Below are 20151 nucleotides of genomic sequence, written 5' to 3'. Positions count from 1 at the left end.
CGTAAGCTGTGTGTATGCAAGAAATTAGTTCAAATAAAGATGTTTATTTAAGAATAAGAGTTGGTTTTTATACTCCACTTTTCACTGCTCAAAGGACTCTCAGATTGCCTTCCTCTGTGAGAACAGATGTATCAGGACTGTGACTAGCCCAAGGTCACCCAGCTGGCTGCAAATGGAGGAACGGGAATCAAAACTGGCTTGCCAGATTAAAAGTTACCGCTGTTATCTACTACACCATGCTGGCTCACATTAAGTTAAACATAGCTTCTGTCTGAAATATTGAAGAGTTACTAGTATAACCTCATTCCCTGATATTTTGTGCTTCTCCACCTCCTGCAGCAGTCATTTTGCAGATGCACTCAACTTCTGGTATCAGAATTTCAAAGGTACTGGCACGCTGAAAATGGCTGGCAACTCTACTGCAGGTAATACTAGTGTTACCAATTCTGAGTTGGGAAGTAACTGGAGATTTTAGGAGTGGAGCTGGGGAGGGACTTCAGCAATGTAAAATGCCATAAAATCCATTCTCTAAATCAGCCATTCTCAAGGGGGACCATATGGCCCCCTGGGGGATGCTGGCACATTCGAAGGGAGCCACAGACTGAAACATGTGAGAAGGGGAGCCCTAAGGGTTTATGGGGGAACTGGTAACTGAACTGATGATATACCCTGAAAACAAATAATGTAATCTGTTCCTTTGTGTGTGCGTGAATTAATGCATTCAAGAAAAAAATTAACTCAATTGTTTCTCTTAGTTTGAATGTTCTAGAAATCTTTCTCACGCATGCATCGAGTATAACTGGTTCACTCTTAGCTTAGGCCTTTATTAGCACAAGCAGCCAGTTTACTGAACCTGAAAAGAGCTCCTAAAACTGCCATAGCCCCCCCCCCCCAAAAAAAGTTGAGAATGGCTGCTCTAAACCAGCCAGGGGAACTGATGTCTCCCCTAGAGATTAGTTATAATTCCGGGAGATCACCAGTGTCCACCTGGAAGCTGACAACCCTAAAAAAGGTAAAGGTATCCCCTGTGCAAGCACCAAGTCATGTCTGGCCCTTGGGGTGATGCCCTCTAGTGTTTTCATGGCAGACTCAATACGGGGTGGTTTGCCAGTGCCTTCCCCAGTCATTACCGTTTACCCCCCAGCAAGCTGGGTACTCATTTTACCGACCTTGGAAGGATGGAAGGCTGAGTCAACCTTGAGCAGGCTGCTGGGATTGAACTCCCAGCCTCATGGGCAGAGCTTACGCATTACAAAAAGGCCCACTCTAAGTTTCCAATGAATCATACCCTTAATGAGAGATTTTGTACCGGACTCAGCAAGAAATTTCGTCATAGTTAAACACTTCTTGTCAGAAACTGGCTGAACAGAGAGAAGTTTCAAAATTGGTCGCAGAAATACAAAAGAACAACATTACACAAACATTTGGTATTTGTCTGAAAATTGCCACTGGTTATTTCTATCTATAAAGATCTCTCTCTCTCTCTCTCTCTCTCTCTCTCTCTCTCTCTCTCCCCCCCCCCCCCCCGGTGCAATCTTTTGCACAGGACCTCCTTGGTGCCTCTTAACCAGTTAGAGTTCATGGGGCTGAGTTACAGGATGCTGGCAACCAAGCCTGTTTTTCACTTGTGTTATGAGGTTATCCAAAAGCTGGATAACTGAAGAGGAAGCTCCTGTCTTTTTCAATAAATGGAGAAGTGATGTTCTCATTCCTAGAAACCTGAGAAGGCTCTGTTATATAGAAGAGCACAGGCTTGCACTCTGAGTTTGGACCCCAGGAATCTTTGAACTCCAGATATGATAAAGTTTTTATTTACACACACACACATAAATATGTGCATGCACATATATGTATTATTTACACACAATCAAAGCAGCTTGAATCAAAGCAGCAGTTCTTCCACTGGTCCATAAGAGGGCACCAAGGGATAGTAAACATTTGAAGATGGGGTTAGAAATCATTTTGAGTTATTTCTACCTAAAGCAAAACTGGACAATCACACACTGGTCCACAGGGGAGCAAAATGCGTGCACAGCTTCTAACACCTCCCTACACTGACTTCTGATTGCTGACTATTGCCTACATACTTCACTCTTACACTTTAAAAAGATGGGAGTAAGAACCACCCAGACTCAGAGGACACTGTCTCACATCTGCACAAGCCACTGAGCTGGGATTGAATCACACAAATTACATTTGAAACAGCTGGACTGAAAAGAGGGAGGCCCAAAACAAGAAATCCTATAGGGATGCAACAGGCAGCCCCCTTGTGAAGGATAGATGCTTTGCGCTCACTGGACAGAACTTTTAATTAAATTATTTCTTGCAGCACATCAAAGTGTCCCTGATACACAGTGGGAAAGTACTTGCAATAGTAACAGATGCACTTGGCTCTTAGCTGGTGTTTATATTGCCAGTGCTTTCTGTATTTTTCTGGTGCTTAATCACACACTACCTACAATGTTGTTCTCAGCTTCACACCAACACTACATCCTCATATCTTGCTTGATCAGAGAAGCCAGCATCATCCATGCCAGTTTCACTCCACGACTGTCAGAGTCACAGTAGGACTCTGTTAGTCCCATTCTATCAATTCTGGAGGAGATCAGCTTTAAGCATGCTAGGGCACATCATATTCCCAAAAGATATCTGCCACACGTGTCTAGAAGTGACCAAGAGTTTAACAACGGGGTGGCCTAGTTCCAGACCACTGGCAAGGCCTACACATTTCTAGCCAGCGTCCTTTGTAGGCTCATAAAATGAAGAGTTCCAAGAGCCACCTTATCTACCACTAAATACTAGGTAGAACTCTAAGCTGCAAAGGAGGCCTTGGTGCTTAACGTTCTAGTTCACGATAGCTTTTCAAGCAGGAGTCTTTTGCCTCTTAGCCATTTTTGACAACTGGAATTGGACTCACAGGCTGGCATTTTCAGTTGCACCTCTATACTATGCCTACCTTGTCCTTTAACTGCCATGACTGCATCCAGCTACACTCAAAAACATGTCAAATTAAAAGAATAGGTGAGGTACTTCAACAATCCACTCATGGGTCCCTCTCAGGTTGGAACATCACTAAACACGTACCTGTAGGCTTTGCTCTGCTTCCTCCAAAGCCTTCCCCACAGTTTCCAGACTGTTTTCCAGCAGGACACTCTGCTTGACCTTGGCATCCAGGTCCCTTTTCATGATGGCCGCCATCTCCTCTAGTTCAGCAGGGCTCTGCATAGGTGCTTCCTTTGTCCTCTTGGTCCTCTCCCCAATTTCCCATTGGATTTCTTTCTCCAAGGCCTCTGTTTTGAGTGTAAGCTCATGGATTTTGTGTGTGTATTCCTCCATGGTGGCCTGCAGGCTGCGCACTTTCTCTTGCCGCTTCCTTTCACATTCCTTTTCTGACCGCAGTTCACTCTGCCAATACTCCTCCTCCCCCAGCTCACTCTCATTTCGCTGAATTAGCTGCTCCAAACGCAGAATCTCCCCCTCTGGGCTGGAGTTTCTGCTATATTCCCAGTGCCTGAGATCCATTTCCAAGTCATCCCCCTTCATCTCTAAGGTGTAGAGATGCTCCTGCTGGTGCAATACGGTCTTGAACAGCTCCTCTTTGGAAAGAAAACCCCCATTGGCACCATCCCTCATGTTCACTGGGTCCTTTTTGTACTGCCTCAGCTTGTTCTTTGCAAGCAAGTCACACGAGCTCATAGGACCCAGGTTAAAGGTTAAGGATTTTTTGGGCTGCCGAGGCCTGGGCATTTCTGTGCTAACTGGCCGAGGTTTGATAGGCAGGCTAGCCCTGACAAACGTCCTCTCGGGTATCTGGGGGGCACTATCCGAAGAAGGCCTCTCTGTGAGGCTGGGGCCTGTGCGCTGCAGTATGAACTGCACATCATTGGCATACTGTCCACACTTGGCCAGAGACTCTAGGGGGCATTCATGAGGAAGAAGTTGCCTTTCTTTCTCACGCAGTCTTTGGATGAGAACATATCGACCTGTTTGACCTGAGGAGAGGAACAGAAGTACAGTCCTTAGCAAAACAGTACATCACCAGCAGAGAGAAATGTCTTCACTGCAAAAAGCACCAGTAAACTCCACTCCAGTCCAGATGAAACTCAATATCCCTCTTACAACTAAGCGTAACAGGCAGCCCACTATCCTTCCAATGCAGCTCCCATCCCTTCCTTAGCCTGGGGCATACAATTTCCCTCCAGATTTAATATGGAAATCCCACCCCCACGGAAGACTACGGTTTGCTCTAGGAAATAGAGGCTGGCATTTGCAAATGATTGCTACTCTAACAGAAGCAGCTGCTGTTTGTTCTTGAAGAAGAGGCTGCTGAAATCACTTTCCAAACACAAAACAGAATACTCGTTACATATGCATCAGCCAACTGCTCTACCTGCCAGGAGAGGAAGAAGCACAGTGGAGGAGAGACTGAAATTGTTGTTCTAATTTATATCCTAAACTGTGAATACAGTTCTATTTTTCACAATTCCTGGAACAGACATTCTGACACTTTCACCTGGAAAGCACTGCCGATGGTGTCTACAACCCTGTATGGTCATGGGCCACAAATTATGGAAGATAATTACAACTGTATGGAAAAGGACAATGGATCATGAAGACTCTCCTCCTTTCATTTGATGGGGAACAAAGGGAGAGCAAGAGTAATTATGGACAGAAACATTTGCTTAAAAAGCTGAGCCTCACAAACTACCTACCCTTCCATCCCTGTAAGGGTCATATTAACAGCATTATGGGCCCCTGGGCAAACCAGTGTTCTGGAGCCGCTCTGACAACCACTCACAGGAATAAAAAGTAAATGGTCGATAACATTACACATATTTATTTTATTGGCACCAATGTCAATTGAGTTTAAGTGATGTAACAGATACGCTAAATTATGTTATACAACACGAGACCCATACACATAGGCTTACGCGCAAGTGAGGTGGCTTAGGTGACTGCAATACTCACCCAGGGATACTAAATCAGAGACCAATGTCCATTTATAACACAATAACATTGCAGCAAATATTATTTTATAGTTTAATGACTGGGGAAGGCACTGGCAAACCACCCCGTATTGAGTCTGCCATGAAAACGCTAGAGGGCGTCACCCCATGGGTCAGACATGACTCGGTACTTTCACGGGGGATACCTTTACCTTTATAGTCTAGACTAGCGATCCCCAACCTGTGGGCTGCGGACCACATGTGGTCCTTTGACTAATTGGAGGTGGGCCCCGAAGGATGCCTTCTCCCCCCCCCGGCCCTTTACTTCATCCCCCCCAGCCCTTTACAACACACTTTATTGTTGTGGCGTGTCTGTATCTTATTTTGAAGGGATGTTTAAACATTACCATAGCGATCAGAGAGCGCTAGGGCAGTGGTTGAGAGTAGAGGAGTAAACTCCTCCTCCTCCGGGCCTCAGTAAAAGGCGTTGAGTGGTCCCCGGTGTTGAGTGGTCCCCGGCGATAAAAAGATTGGGGACCACTGGTCTAGACTACTGTGTAGCTGCATTTATTTATGGCAAGTCACTTAACATACAGAGATTAGCATAGGGTCCCTATGCCCATGTGGCCCCTGGGCAGATAGCCATCAGGCCCTTGCATTGACAGCCCTGATCCCTGCAAAGCTGCCTCCATGGCTTCCTTTCCTTCCCCTCTGAAGTATGCCTCTGAAAACTTCCAGATTTTTTTCAAAGACATTTAGAATGCATTCCAAATTTCATTTGCATTTTTCTTACACAGGAATCTAGATGCTTTTAGGCAAACTTATAATTAGCAAGATTTCATTAGCCATCAAAGTTTCTAAACATGCATGGAGGGGGACATATTTGACTCAGCTTTGCACCTTTGATTCATGACTCAATAAGCTTCTAGCCCATAAAGCTTCTGCTTGAACAGCCAACTCATGAAGCATTTGCATAAGCTGTAGCTGAAGCCCTATCATGCCTTGCCAGGATGAAAGTGCCCCTAAATCTGGTTAGAAGGCAGAAGCAGAAGTTAATGCAAGCCTCTCTTGCCACTGTAGTAAATTATTCTATATCACAAGATCAAGGCACCCCCTTCTTGATAGCTTCAGGAGACTCACGCAGTCCAATCAGCACTGATGTGCCCATGTAATTGTTAAAAGGGGGGGGGGGGAAGGCAGAGCTAAAGCTTTGAGTCATGTTTGTATTTCATAGAATGAGTCAGGGATTCACTCTGACTATGAAGAAGTAAATCTGCAGCATGGTTTTTAGAACTGGGAGGTGGCAAGCAAATAAAATAGCCAAGGCTGTTATTTTAATGACAATGAGCTTGAAGACTGAACATCAGAGCTACCCAACCAGCACATTAACACATATCTCACATTCTCTTACTCAGGACATTATGCTGTGGGGATTAAGCCTTTCACCAGGGACTGAAAGGGCAAAGAACCGCAGAATACTTCCTCATTCAGAAATAGTGGCCCTGCTGGGAGAGGGACTGAGAGGGAATGTGCATATACACAAATGTAATTATACAGAAAAGAAGTCTGAGTCATATGAACAACACCAAGCCAGAAGATCTGCAGCATTCTTTTTGTTTGTGTGGTCTTTCCATGGCACAGTATTCCAGGTTTATTTCAGTGTTTCAAAAGCAATTCTACAATCCATATCGTCACTGTGAATGAAATTTCCAGTCATCACTTTCAGCCAAATACAGGCAATTTCAAAAAGTACCTGAGATTTCCACTCAGTGACAACACTCAGTTCTAACTTCCACAGCTGGTCACCAATCAAGACATGGGAAGTTGTTCTACTAAGTGTCTTGTTACAAAGCAAGTACATATGCTCCAATAGACCCTATCTACCATTACAACCCCAATTTTCTGACTCCTGTTACTAGCAAATCGAGAATATACATTGTTACTTGGGCTTTTAAGTTTGTTAATACAAGCTGCTATAAAATTCAACTCTCTCCCCTGAGGATTAGAGAACTGGAGTAGATGTGTAAGCATGTAAATACAAATGCAGAGGCATTAGTTGCCATGACTAAATACTTCTGCAGTTGATGAGGTATTTGTAAATACTGTAGAAGCATTAGGTTTTTCTATCTAAACAAAAGAATAAAATACTGTTAAGTCAACGGAAGACAAGCAATTGCTGAGTAAATTAATACAACATATGGGAGATACAATACAATATGCAAATACTGAACTGAGGAGATGACGACTCAGGGAGTATAACTTAATTGTTGTGTCACCCACATCACTAAATACTATCACTATCATCACTATCACTAAGCTACCTCTAAAGTGCATTGAACCACTGTGCGTGGAATGGTTGTGTATATCCAATATTTCTTTTCCTGTCCTCAAACCTGTCAGCTCCCCACTCAACTCACAAGTATTTAAGAAAATACTTGCTCTTGGATACAAAGCTCTTGCATTACTTCTAGAAAATGGTTGCAGATATAACAACAATGATCTATGCAATTATCACCGTACAGTTACTGCATAAGGGCACTGTTGTTTGCCGATGAAACGAGGAAATTAAGAAGCTAAAAATATGGATAAACCATTTCAATAGTATTAAGAAACTCATTATCAACGAAACACAGAAAAGGGGATAAAGTTATGTTTAGATTTTAAAAACCAAAAAAATGTGACTTACCAATGGCACGTGCCAATGCTATGACAATTTCCTGGCACGTGGTCTGATCTGAGACACCACATACGACCCGCTGGATCCCATCCACCCAGACCTTCAGCTCCATCACAAGAAGGCCAGAGGATTAGACTGTCTGGAACATTGCAGTAAGTCCTCTCTGCAAGAAATAGGAAGATAGGTAATGGTGCTGTCCAGGTTTAGTTTTTCACACTATATCCTGGCTTATGTCTGCTTCAGGTTCAAAAATGTTAACTGGCTGAAATGCAGGACTGTCTTGGGATGTTTGTGCCTGGATGAGAAGTTACCTGTTCAGATCTCATTCAAGACCTGCTGATCTACCACAACATCCTCTAGGCTAGTCAGTTTGATCAAGCGAAAGGCCATCCTCTGTATAAGGACATCTTAGGAAAAGGGACAGCTTTTGCCTTCCTATGTGCTAAGATATCCCAAGATATCCACTATGGTGCAGTGGAATGTTCAATGAAGACATGGAAGGCCCAGGTTCAAACTCCACTAATCATAAAACCTCTCTTAGTAACCTCAAGTCAGTTATGCTGACCCTTTCAGCCTAACATGCCTCACTGATTGTTGAGAGAGAAAATAGAGGAGGAGAAGCCATGTAAATTGTCCTAAACTCCCTGCAAAGAAGTCAGCATAAAAATGCCATCTGCAGAATGTCATGTTCTGAAACAGTTTCTGTTGCATGTCAAATAAAAAGAGCTGTAGCTGTGCTACAGAGGTGCCATCCTGAGAAGCAAATAATTCAGATGAGTACTTTAGCCCCACATTAAATGACTTTTAAAGAGAGAAGCAAGTCTCCAAAAGTAGTTTACAGTGCCATTGTAACTTATGAACTCCAACAGGTACGTCTAACTCAAATCTTAGCACAGTCATATATCAGGATGAAATACTGGTTTTCCCTTTCCCCCAGTTTCCTAGATCTCTCATACATCTCTCAATCACCGCATATGAGAGCGCAGATATGATGTTCTGTTTCATAACCATTTACTCAGACACTGCAGTAATAAACATTACACACTGCCTCAATGTGGCCAACCAGCATGACAGACCTGGAATGAGATTGGTAAATATATTCCAATTAAGACTCACTGCTGGCAACAAAAGGGTGGAACAGCTACAAGAGCAACTGTAAAGAACTATTCAGTACACGCGCGCGCGCACACACACACACACACACAATGTAGTGACTAACTTCTGTTTGCTCTTAGCCAATATGCAAGTTAGCAAAGTCTGCAGTCACATGACAAGTCAACCAATACCTAGGTTGGAAAGCCCACTGAAGTAATACACTTTGAATCATACCGATACCAAATAAATGTTTACTTTAGACTCTGTAGTATTAACCGGTTGGAATAGAGTTTTCTGCAAATGCAGCTAAATGATTAACTAGCTGAATGATTAGTGAAAATAGATTTGTGCTACCCATTCTTTCAGACTGGCTGAAATGGTATGCTGTGCTCACAACAAAATAATGTAAAAAGCCAGTGTGCATAGAAGGGGCGTGGGAGTGAGCTTGACTTGGTTCCACTCCTCCTAGGCACATTTGCTGGACATACAAGTTGTATGTGCCTAGGCTCTCTTGACCAATCAGGAACTCATAGAGTTTGAGCCCCTGCATTTATGTGGTGCACACATAAATAGGTAGGGCTGGGACAAGCACACTCACTCCCATACTTCTTAATGCACATGTGTCCTCTGTAAAAAGTATTGCAAGTCTATCATGGACAGCTCTTGTTCTTACTACTATCTGAACTAGGCTGTCAACATGAATGTTCATATATGATATGACACATCAGTGATCTTGGGATATATTGTATTACCACAACATTTATTTATTTTAAACATTCTATGCTGCTTTTTCACCCAATTCAGCAACCCCAACACAGCAAAGAATAAAATATTTCAGACAATAAAAAGCATTTCATAAACAAATACATAAAACATATGAAGACAGAAACTCATAAAAACACACAAATACAGAAGAGGGGTATTAAGAATCAGTGGGAATGCCAAACATCACCAACAAAAAAAAATCTCCATCTAGTGACAGAAGACAATGGCTGAGGGAGACCAACAAATCTCCCTGAAGAGGATGTTCCAAATTATCAGAAGGATTTTTTTCAGGTTGCCACCCATCTACATTCAGATGGTGTAACACCTGAATCTGGGCCTCTGGAGATGACCAGAGTCATCAAGCAGATTTATACAGGAGTAGATGACCTTTCTGGAATGCTTGCCCCAAGCTATACAAGAGGCGCCATATAAGAGATCCCAAAAGAAGACAACTAAGAGGTGCTATGCTAGCCATCTTCAAGTACTTGAAAGGATGTCATATAGAGGATATAGCATAGTTGTTTTCTGTTGTCCCAGAAGATCAGAACTAATGGATTGAAATTGATTCAAAAGATTTTCAGCTAAACATCCAGAAGAAGTTCCTGAGAGAGCAGTTCCTCAGTGGAACAGGCTTTCTCGGGAGGTAGTTTTTAAGCTATCCAACAGAAAAGCTGATTCTGTGAACTTAGGCAGATTGTGAGTGGGTGGGCGGGCAGTAGGGATTGTTTCAGTACTTGGCTCTTCTGGCCCTTTCTTGTATGCCAGGAGAAATGCCGATTGCCACTTTCTTCCAGGCCTGACTGACCAGAGATTCTGGGGTTTTTTGGGGGGTGGGGGTGGGGGGAATCATCTGAGTCTGGAATTCTGGTCACTGTGGGTAGGCAGTTAATTGTGGATTTAAAATTTGTTGTAACCTGCTCTGTGCCTGACAGGGATGGGCAGCATACAATACAAAACAACAACAACAGTAATAATAATTTAAAGGTTAATTCTACCACCTAGAACTGAGCCCAGAAGCAACTGATAGCCAGTGTGGCTGGAACAAGACAGGAGGTAATATGGTCCTTACAACCCACTCCAGTTACCATTATGGCCACAGCATTCCATATAGTTTCTGAACAGTCTTCATGAGTAGTCCCATGTAAAACATGCTACAGTCATCTTCTCTGCTCAAGAACAGTGGATCTGGTGAACAGCGTCACAGCCACTGCTGCTACCTCTTCATCCAATATGAGGGCCCAGTCCCAAGCTACAACCATTCTCTTTTAGGAGGATTGCTACCACATCCAGAACAGGGTACTAGAAGAACTTGCAGATATAATTTCTGAAACTGACCATTATTTCTGACAATTCTTGGGGAATAGGTGAAGTGCCAGAAGATTGGAGGTTGCCAAATGTTGCCCCCATCTTCAAGAAAGGGGAAAGGAAGATCCAGTAACTATTGATCCGTCAGCTTGACATCTATAGCTGGCAAACAAATCATCAAACAGGTCAGTCCTTGAGCAGCTAGAGCAGATGGCTATGATTATTAAACGTAAGCGGAGCTTTCTCAAGAACAGGTAATGCCAGACTAACCTTATCTCTTTTGAGAAAGTTACTACCTTGTTGGATTAGGGGAATGCTGTGGACATAGTTGATTTCAGTAAAGTTTTAATAAGTTTCCACATGATATTCTTGTTGACAAGTTGGTAAAATGAAGTATGGATCCTATACTGTTAGGTGGATCAATAATTGGTTGACTGATTGTAACCAAAGGGCACTTGTTAATGGTTTGTCATCCTCCTGGAGAAGAATGACAAATGGAGTGCATCAGGGATCTGTCCTAGGTCCTGTTTTATTTAACATATATTTGGATGAAGGAATAGAGGGAGTGTTTATTAAATTTGCAGATGATACTAAACTGGGAGGAGTATCAAACAGCATAAGACAGAATTAGGATACAGCATGATCTTGACAGGCTGGAAAATGAATTTCAATAGTGATAAAAGTTAAATGCATCATTATAGAATGGGGTTAGAAACATAATGGGCAACACACAAGCTACAAAATCCCCAAATTGGTTTCGGCACTGTGGTCATGCTTATTATATTTGTCTCTCGACAACTAATATTTACATATTGGGGTATATATATCATAGGGGGGAACATTTAACTATTTAGAATACTGGAAGAAAAACTCAAGACATGCAGTGAAATTGGCAGCTTCTTCTTTTTGGTTCTTGCAGTCCACAAGTTGCATAAGTATGAACACCTAACAACCACAATATGAAGGCCCTCTAACCAAACAGTACACCATGGGGCCACAGGTAGACAAAAAGGGGCTATCCTAAAAAAAAAAAAAATCAAGGATTTTCAGTATCACATGAGAGCAAAGCCAGGGGCAGTCTTCATATTTTGAATATCTGAAGAAAGGAGTGACATTTGGTAAATTGCTTCCATCTCTTATTTTTCTGCCTCACTTGTTGGCCTAGTCAGGTTATAACATAACATTAGCTAGATTGATGATGTGCATGTATCCTTAAGAACAAAACCATAAAGCTAGCTGGTTAAGACCAACAAACAGTACAAACCAGCACATCATATATCTGGTTTTCATTCACTTATAAAGGGCAAGTACACATGCGGAATTAGTTATAAAAATTCTTTACTATCAATGGAAAATGAAATAGAAGAAAACACACATTTTTCTTTCTATGCATTGGGTGATGTAATCGATGGATTACCTCCCCCCACATCACACCCCACTGGTTGTTGACACACTGCCCCACACTGCTCCTCTTATGCATGAGATAGTGGACTTTACTTCAGTGGTCCCCAACCCCCGGTCCGGGGACCGTTACCGGTCCGTTGGTCAGTTGGTACCGGTCCGTGACTCCTCCTTGCCCTCCTCCCTGGCTGCTGCCTCAGGGGCTGCCCTGCCACTCTGCTGCTGGCTCACCTTTGGTGCTCTCCAGCAGCCACCATCGCTGGGGCTCCCCCTCGGCGTGGCACTGCGCAGCTGCTGCTGGCAGCGCCCCCCAGCGAGTGGTGGGAAAGCAAGTGGATCAGGGGTTTAGGTGGCAGCAACATCCCTTGGCAAAAGACTACCCTCCACCGGGCCTCAGTAAAATTGTCAAGCGTTGATAAAAAGGTTGGGGACCCAGTGATAAAAAGGTTGGGGACCACTGCTTTACTTGACATACTTTTCTATTTTGGGGATGGGGAAGAATACTAGCAATTCCAAATTTCTAGTACAGTAATGCCTAAAGTAATGATTGTTCTTGTGCTTGATACAGAAGAGGAAGAGTTGACTTTTATACCCCACTTTTCATTGCTAGAAGGAGTCTCAAAGCAACTTATAATCACCTTCCCTTCTTCTCCCCCACAACAAACACCCTGTGATGTGGGTGAGGCTGAGAGAGCCCTGACAGTACTGCTCAGTGAGAACTGCTAGAACAGGATTGTGTCTGGCCCAAGGTTACTTAGCTGGCTGCATGTGGAGGAATGGGGAATCAAAGCTGGCTCGCCAGATTAGAGGCTGCTGCTCTTAACCACTACACCAAGCTGGCTCTAGCTCAGCAGAGCAATTAAAAATTAGAGCAAATTCTTGGGACTGAGCCTAGCACATTAGTCATCACTAAAATAAAATAAAGGATCATTAATGAGCCAAAATCCCTTCTTCTACAAACTGTCCTAAGTAAATGCATCCTTCCGTTCATTATAATAGGTGCAAAACATTACATTACATGAATAGCAGGATAGGAACTGAAGCCAGCATGAGGAACAGGGGCCTTCCTTTTCTAGGTTGTAAGTTCCACAAAGGGCCTAGATGTGGAGCTGGGTCTGAACAAAGCTTGCTTGTACCTCGACATCGAGGGAAGAGTGGGAAGGATATTATAGGGGTTTCTCACAAAAGGCAATTATGGAAAGATCCTCTGTAACCATTCTAGAAACAGACAGAGTGAGGAATGACAGTTTTAAGTGACAGTTAAGGGCAGTTCCGAACTGCTGACTATCCATTCCAAAATGAATGCCTTGCTTGAATCCAGCTTAAGTTTTGCTTTAAAAAAAACCCTGCCATTTGGCTGCCCAATATTAAATGAGCAAAACTATGTGTGAACCCCCTGCATTTCAGCAAGGTGGCTCAGTTTTGATTCTGCCATAGCCAGCTAGCCATATTCCACATTAGTGGTAAGAAAGGCATGTGGGCAGTGCAAATGTCAAAATATTGTGGGAAAGAGTCTCTCTTCATAATCAAACTTTCACATCAAAATTACTGTTCTCCACTGGGATCGCAAAGTCAAGTCTGTTTCACATGCCGACAGCCCTAAATACAACAGTAAGAATATGTACTTAATATAATGGGATAAAAACAAAACAAAACAGAAAACTCATGGCAAAAATTCTTCTAAGGTATTAAAGACCTAGTTATAAGGATTAAGTTCAAGTTTACACCACTATGGCTCCACAGAAACAACCCTTACATGCAGGTATTTTGAAGACCACTAGATAAGTGAATTTGCAGGGAATCTGAACTATTCTCCTTCATCTCTCCTGAGCAAGTAAACACAATGCACATGCTGAAGTGAGCTCCAACTCATAAAAATGAGTGACAGAATAAATTTTGTAAGTCATTAAGTTGCCACCAGACTCTGATTTTATTTAGAATATATAAACTTGTTGCTGCAAATTATTTCCTCGGACATTGCATATGAATTTACTAACAAAGATTACATATATTGTACCACTGTAACGTCTTAAGGCAACCAGGGCCTCTAGCCGATCTATAAACGCCATCAGAATGTGCTAATTTTAGAAAGCTGCACACCATTCAAACCAATTAACAAATCAGTCTGTTATTTAAAGGTCCTCCCAGGTTGCTCTTCATCTATCTCTGGTCTATAAAATGTATCATATACAATTCTGACTCTGATTTGCATTACTCTAAAATAAGCAAGAAAAAAACATTCAATTTATTTGAAAGCTCTAAATTTAAAGCCCATGCCTTTTTGAACACATATATACACTAAAGATGAACCTTCAGCCCAAGAGATGACAATTTCAATACAACAGCAGATAAAAATTCTCATGCTATACAAACAGGATAAATAGCATCTTATTTACGGAAACAAATTTGCAGCTAATTACAAAATTGTTTTGTATTTTAACTATAAATTCCAAAAAATAGGTTCATAAGAAGTTACCAAGACTGGAAGAAGAAAGGACAACATTCAATAAATGCAAACAGAAAGTTCTGACTGAGCCCTCATCTGTGTTTTTTGATCATGTAAAAATATTGTGATTGCCGATCAGTTCCGGTGCTGTTTTTCAGAGGGCTGGTTAAAACACTACCCAGCAAATCATAGAGACTGCATTATAGCAGCTCACACATGATGCAGCGTCACTAAACTCAGGAAAGCAAAATGAATCCTCATTACAAACTTCAAAGACTTTTTCTGCAGATCTTGTGAAACCTCTGCCTGCAAAGCTCAAAAAACTCACTCCTAGACCGAGACAGCAATCAACACTACCATTAAAAGCCATGCTGCTTTGCCAGTAGCCGTACAACATTGCTTAGCTAAAAGCACAAAACAAAATCCTCCTCTCCAAGGTATGCCAATTTGTTAGAAAGGAATAGAAACAAAATAGTTACAAATGTTTGCCTGATCTGTTATAGCAACAAAGTGTTTGGGCCTTTCTTATAAGCACAATTTTAAGCACAATTTATCATCATCATCATCATCATCACCTTATTTATATCCCGCCTCCCCCTGGAGGCGGGTTACATAAAACAATCCCATTAAAACAATATCATAAAAGCATAAACCCACAACTAATCTTTAACAAGAGTGGCGGCAAGGTTCAATAACTAACTTGATCTCTACCCCCACTAAAAGGGAAGTGGAGGGGAGCTGCTGACATACGCAACTGCCGCTTCGTGAGGGGGAGGGCCAGATCTTCATTGCTGCCTAAATTTAATTCCCTAAACTCAATTTAACTCAAACAATCAATTTAGATTATTTTCCCCCGCAACCTGTAGGGTTCCAAACTCCAGCTTGGGAAGCATCTAATTAATTAATTAGTTAATGGTTCAGCATCTTCTTGGAAAAGAGTGACAAGTGGAGTTCCCCAAGGATCTGTCCTGGGGCCTGTGTTGTTCAACATATTTATAAATGATTTGGATGAGGGATTAGAGGGGGTACTTATTAAATTAGCAGGTGATACTAAACTGGGAGGGGTAGCAAACACCACTGAAGACAGAATCAGAATACAGGATGATCTTGATAGGCTCGAGAAGTAGGCTAAACTGAATAAATGAAGTTCAATAGAGACAAATGTAAAGTTCTGCATTTAGGTAGGAAAAATCAAATACACCAATATAGGATGGGGGAGACTTGTCTTGGCAGTAGCATGTGCAAAAAGGATCTAAAAGTCTTAGTAGACCATACATTGAACATGAGTCAGCAGTGTGACTCAGTGGCTAAAAAGGCAAATGGGATTTTGGGCTGTATCAAACAGAGTATCGTGTCTAGATTAAGGGAGGTGATGATACCGCTTTACTCTGCTCTGGTTCGGTCTCACTTGGAGAATTGTGTTCAGTTTTGGGCACCCCCAATTGAAGAAGGAAGTTGACAAACTGGAACGTGTCCAGAGGAGGGCAACAAAGATGGTGAAGGGTTTGGAGACCAAGAAATATGAAGAAAGGTTGGTGGAGCTTGGTCTGTTTAGCCTAGAGAAGAGACGACTGAGAGGGGATCTGATAACCATCTTCAAGTATTTAAAAGGATGCCATATGGAGGACGGAGCAGAATTGTTCTCTCTTGCCCCAGAGGAACAGACCAGAACCAATGGGATGAAATTAATTCAAAAGAAATTCCATCTAAACATCTGGAAGAAGTTCCTGACAGAGCGGTTTCTCAGTGGAACAGGCTTCCTCAAGGTGGTGGGTTCTCTATCTTTGAAAATCTTTGGATGCGCCTCCCGAGCTGCCCCCCTTCCTGTTCGTACGCATGAGGCTGCCCGCCGCCATTACCTGCCTTCGCCTCAGAGAGGACTGGTTGCCGCCTCGCAGCATGCTCAGGACGGGCCAGCAGCGCCGACCGTGGTGCCGCCACTGCCACCAGCTGCGGCCGCTTGCTCAACAGCTCGCCCCCGGCCCACACAGCTGGGAGCGGCCTGCCACGACACCAGGCACTGGAGGACATGGCTGTGGCGGCGGCGGCCGCTGCGCTGGCACCCACCCCGCTCGCCCACAGACCTCCATGGCTGCCGCCCAACACTGCCTGACAGCCCGCCCGCCGGAGGAGGCTTGGGACCACTTCCTGAGCTGCAGGCCGTGCCGCCGCCTCGACACCACAGGCCCAGGTAGGCCGCACTGCGGGGGGGGGGGGGGCAGCACGAGCCGACTCCGGCTCACACGCCACCCCACAACCACCCTCGGGTCTGGCCCATGGCCCACCACACCTGGAGAGCCGGACCGTGAGACTCCCGAGCCCCGCTAGCGCCCGCTGTATTTTGAGTACAGCGAGCTTATTTACTATTTATTCTATTATTCTATATCATTTCTGAAGGCAGAAGAACATATAGCAGTACCCAATTTATAAACCCATCCATTGGAAATGAACATTCATCCCTAGTATTCTGTCAAATTGTAAATATGAACACAGACATTGTAAACCAGTGTAGGAAAACCCACGTTTTCCTACTCCCTAGTTCAATATATCTATTCTTAACATTCTTAAACAACTTGATAACATTCCGTAAAAATAAAGCTCCAATTCCATTTCCTAAGCTTCTTCGTTATGAAAAATGTTCAACGTATCTGGCCTTCACTTCTGCACTCCACTGTATTCTTCTACTACCCTGAAAGAGATTAAATTGTGCAGTCCTAACCATGGCATACATCCATAAATATTCAAAACCATGAGCAACATTCCATAATGTAGCATAGTCACCCCAACACAGGCGACAATACAGTACTCCTTATTTTTGTCTCCATCTACATAATCTCCCACCAAGCTATTGTTTTCCTCTTTTTTTCTCTCAGTCTGTAACAAATCAGCAGAAGAATTAGAATACAAGGACCATTAATCCCTGTGCACATCATCAATGCTATTATTGCTGTTGTTATCACTGGGGTTTAATTAAGAGACTCCCCAAAGGCAAGAAAAGCCATGCTCATTTCCCATGTGAATTTTATGTTAGGATTCTTAGCAGTGAGTTATACTGGGTGGGGGAAGTATTGCTCTGACCAGATAAGCTAGTGTGTTTACATTATAACAGGGGTTTTAAATACAGATAAAAGCCCACAGTTCTGCTTCAAAGAACAGGTCTTTCAGGTTGCTGAGGAACTTGAGACAGGGACTACCTTTTTCAAAGCCACCAGTTCACAAGCAACCCAGCCCATCTTATCTTGCTCAGCTGTGTTACTTTCTGTGTGCTTAAGCCTTAGAAAGGGTCACACCGTATACAAGGTAGCTGTTCTCTTCCCCACACCCTCTAAAAAGGCATAAAAGTGAAAAATTATTTATCTCCCAGAATGATAAATTCCTCTCTTAGATCTATTTCATTCTTCATAGTGGTTCCAGTTAATCACAATATACTCCTTTTATGTACAGCTGGCAGCCCGACTCACAAGCAAACAATCAGATGACTCTGCACTTAGGTTTCTAAAAACGTAGTGGTATTGTTTTTTTACTTCAGTAAAGCATCCTGGCTTGAACCAGTTATAAGATCCACATTCCAGTTCTACAATGTCTACATAGAATGTACAAGTGTATCCGACAACATCTAAGGATACTAAGGATACTCAAACTGTTGCAAAACATAGCACTCCCCAGAGAGTCAAGTCCTATTGGCTTGATAGTGCTCCAAATAACCTGGGTTATTTCAGGTCATGAACACATAATGCACTGGTGCTACCTCTGTATTGCTTGGTCTTCAGTTGTTCAATGTTATTTCCATTCCAAACAAACAGCATTGATCTGCTGTGTTTTTATAAACATAACATATATTAACTCCTATGCACTGTGTCATAACAAATGCCCAACAACTCAGGGTTCTATAGTCCTGTGTACTTAAGAAATTAGCAGTTATGAGAAATGGGCTCTAAGGTAGATGTTATCTTCCTATGAAATCTAGGCAGTTGGCCAAAATCAAAGGTCACTTCAAATTACAAGTATGTTATGGAATTGCAAGGAGGTCTAAATTTCCTTTTACTCTATATAGTTTATTATGTTTTTTACTGGCAATTTAACAGGCCCGTGCAGTATACAAAGGGTGACAAGATATCTTATATACTATCTGGGGTTATGTTTGTTTGCAGTTTAAAGACATAGGTATTGATGCCTTCAGATGTAAAGAAAAACAATTCCCTAGGTGAAAGAATCCACCACACTTCATAAAAAGCAAGCAATCAAAAGTGATCTGGACTGTAATCCTTTGGTGCCACAAAGTGCTGTTTTAAATAGACAGGGTGCTCACAGTAAAGCCAGGCAGCAAACTTTGGCTCAGCCTTCCACACATGCAGCATTCCAAATTGCTGACGTGAGAAAAAAAATGGGAGAGGCCTGTTTGATTTCATTCTGCCAGAGTTTGGTGCCTGACAGTGAAAGGGCAATCAGCACTGACAGTAGTATAACAGGTATGGTGTAAGACTCAATTTGAACCCTTCCATAAATGGAATGAAAAAAAATTTCTGAAAGAACTGCTTGTGCACTCACATTCCAAGTAAAATCAAGTTGAGACCTAGATAGTACCATTAAGATTCTGAATCTAGAACCCACATTATGCACGCTAATTTCGGGTACGCCAACCACAGCAAGAGGCACACACATTATAAGAGAAATGCAGAACATTTTAAAATAAAAATCCACAGGTAAGGATAATCAGCACATGGACAACAGTGCTGATATTTTTACTTGGCCTACTACTGCATTAGGTAAGCAAAAAGGTGTATGTGCAGAGGACATGCAAAAACTAAACATATGGATAAACAAGGCTGTCTGCTTGCTTTTTGGGCAGCATTTACTGCAATATTGTTGAGACCAGACTGAAGATCAGACAATGAATCCCCACAGAGATGCTAGTTGTCCACTGGCAGCAGAACACATCCCACCTTTTGCTGCCCTAAACCATGGTGGTAGGAAGAAATTCTCCAGCAAAGTGGGAAGGTGATCAGCATCCCCATTGTGATGTTGCTTCCTGCCTGACCCTTAAATGATGTTATCATAACAGGTGACACTCTAGCATTCAAACAAAATTCTAGAGTTTTGAGTGTTACTCTGTGTGATGACATCTTGTGGATCATGCTGAAAGAACTGTAAGGCCATTTCTGCACACTAGTAAAAATAATGTCACACCCCTGGAATGGCAAAGTGCGACATTATATCATGCCCCCCCAACCCTCCTTACCTTTTTGCTGTCTTTTTGTGCGTCTTACCCTCCTCACCTGCAGCTGGAAGAGAGCAACAACGCCTTATACGCATTGCGCTTGTGCCTGTCAATCAATTTGGGCAACCAATCCCCTTCCTCCATAATCTGACGCAGTTTAAAAGTCCCGTGATGCCTGCTAAATTTTTTAAAATCATACTTCTCCATTGCAATGCCTGTTCACAGAATCATAGATCATAGTGCTTTTGAATGCCACCCCTTATGGGATCACAAGTAGGCTTGGGCATGAAGGGCCCGA

General features: G+C 42.8%; 1 protein-coding gene across 7 annotated transcripts in view; it reads right to left on the bottom strand.

Annotated features, from left to right (window-relative positions):
- RASSF7 (Ras association domain family member 7) overlaps positions 1-20151 on the bottom strand; it is a 114652-nt gene that overhangs the window by 10259 nt on the left and 84242 nt on the right. For 4 of the 7 annotated variants that reach the window (XM_077321366.1, XM_077321362.1, XM_077321367.1 and 1 more), the window contains exons 2-3: positions 7633-7786; positions 3085-3992 (exon numbers count right to left, since the gene is read on the bottom strand). In XM_077321366.1, the coding sequence (XP_077177481.1) occupies positions 3085-3992; positions 7633-7735 (1011 nt within the window). In that variant the 5' untranslated portion in view covers positions 7736-7786. Of the gene's footprint in view, positions 1-3084; positions 3993-7632; positions 7787-13207; positions 13346-19473; positions 19612-20151 lie in introns of those variants that run through there. The other 3 variants (XM_077321363.1, XM_077321365.1, XM_077321364.1) reach the window with 3 other exon arrangements.

The sequence above is a fragment of the Paroedura picta genome, chromosome 2, assembly GCF_049243985.1.
Source record: "Paroedura picta isolate Pp20150507F chromosome 2, Ppicta_v3.0, whole genome shotgun sequence".
NCBI lineage: Eukaryota > Metazoa > Chordata > Lepidosauria > Squamata > Gekkonidae > Paroedura > Paroedura picta.
Note: the sequence above shows the minus strand (reverse complement) of the source record. Positions and strands in the feature narration are given on the sequence as shown.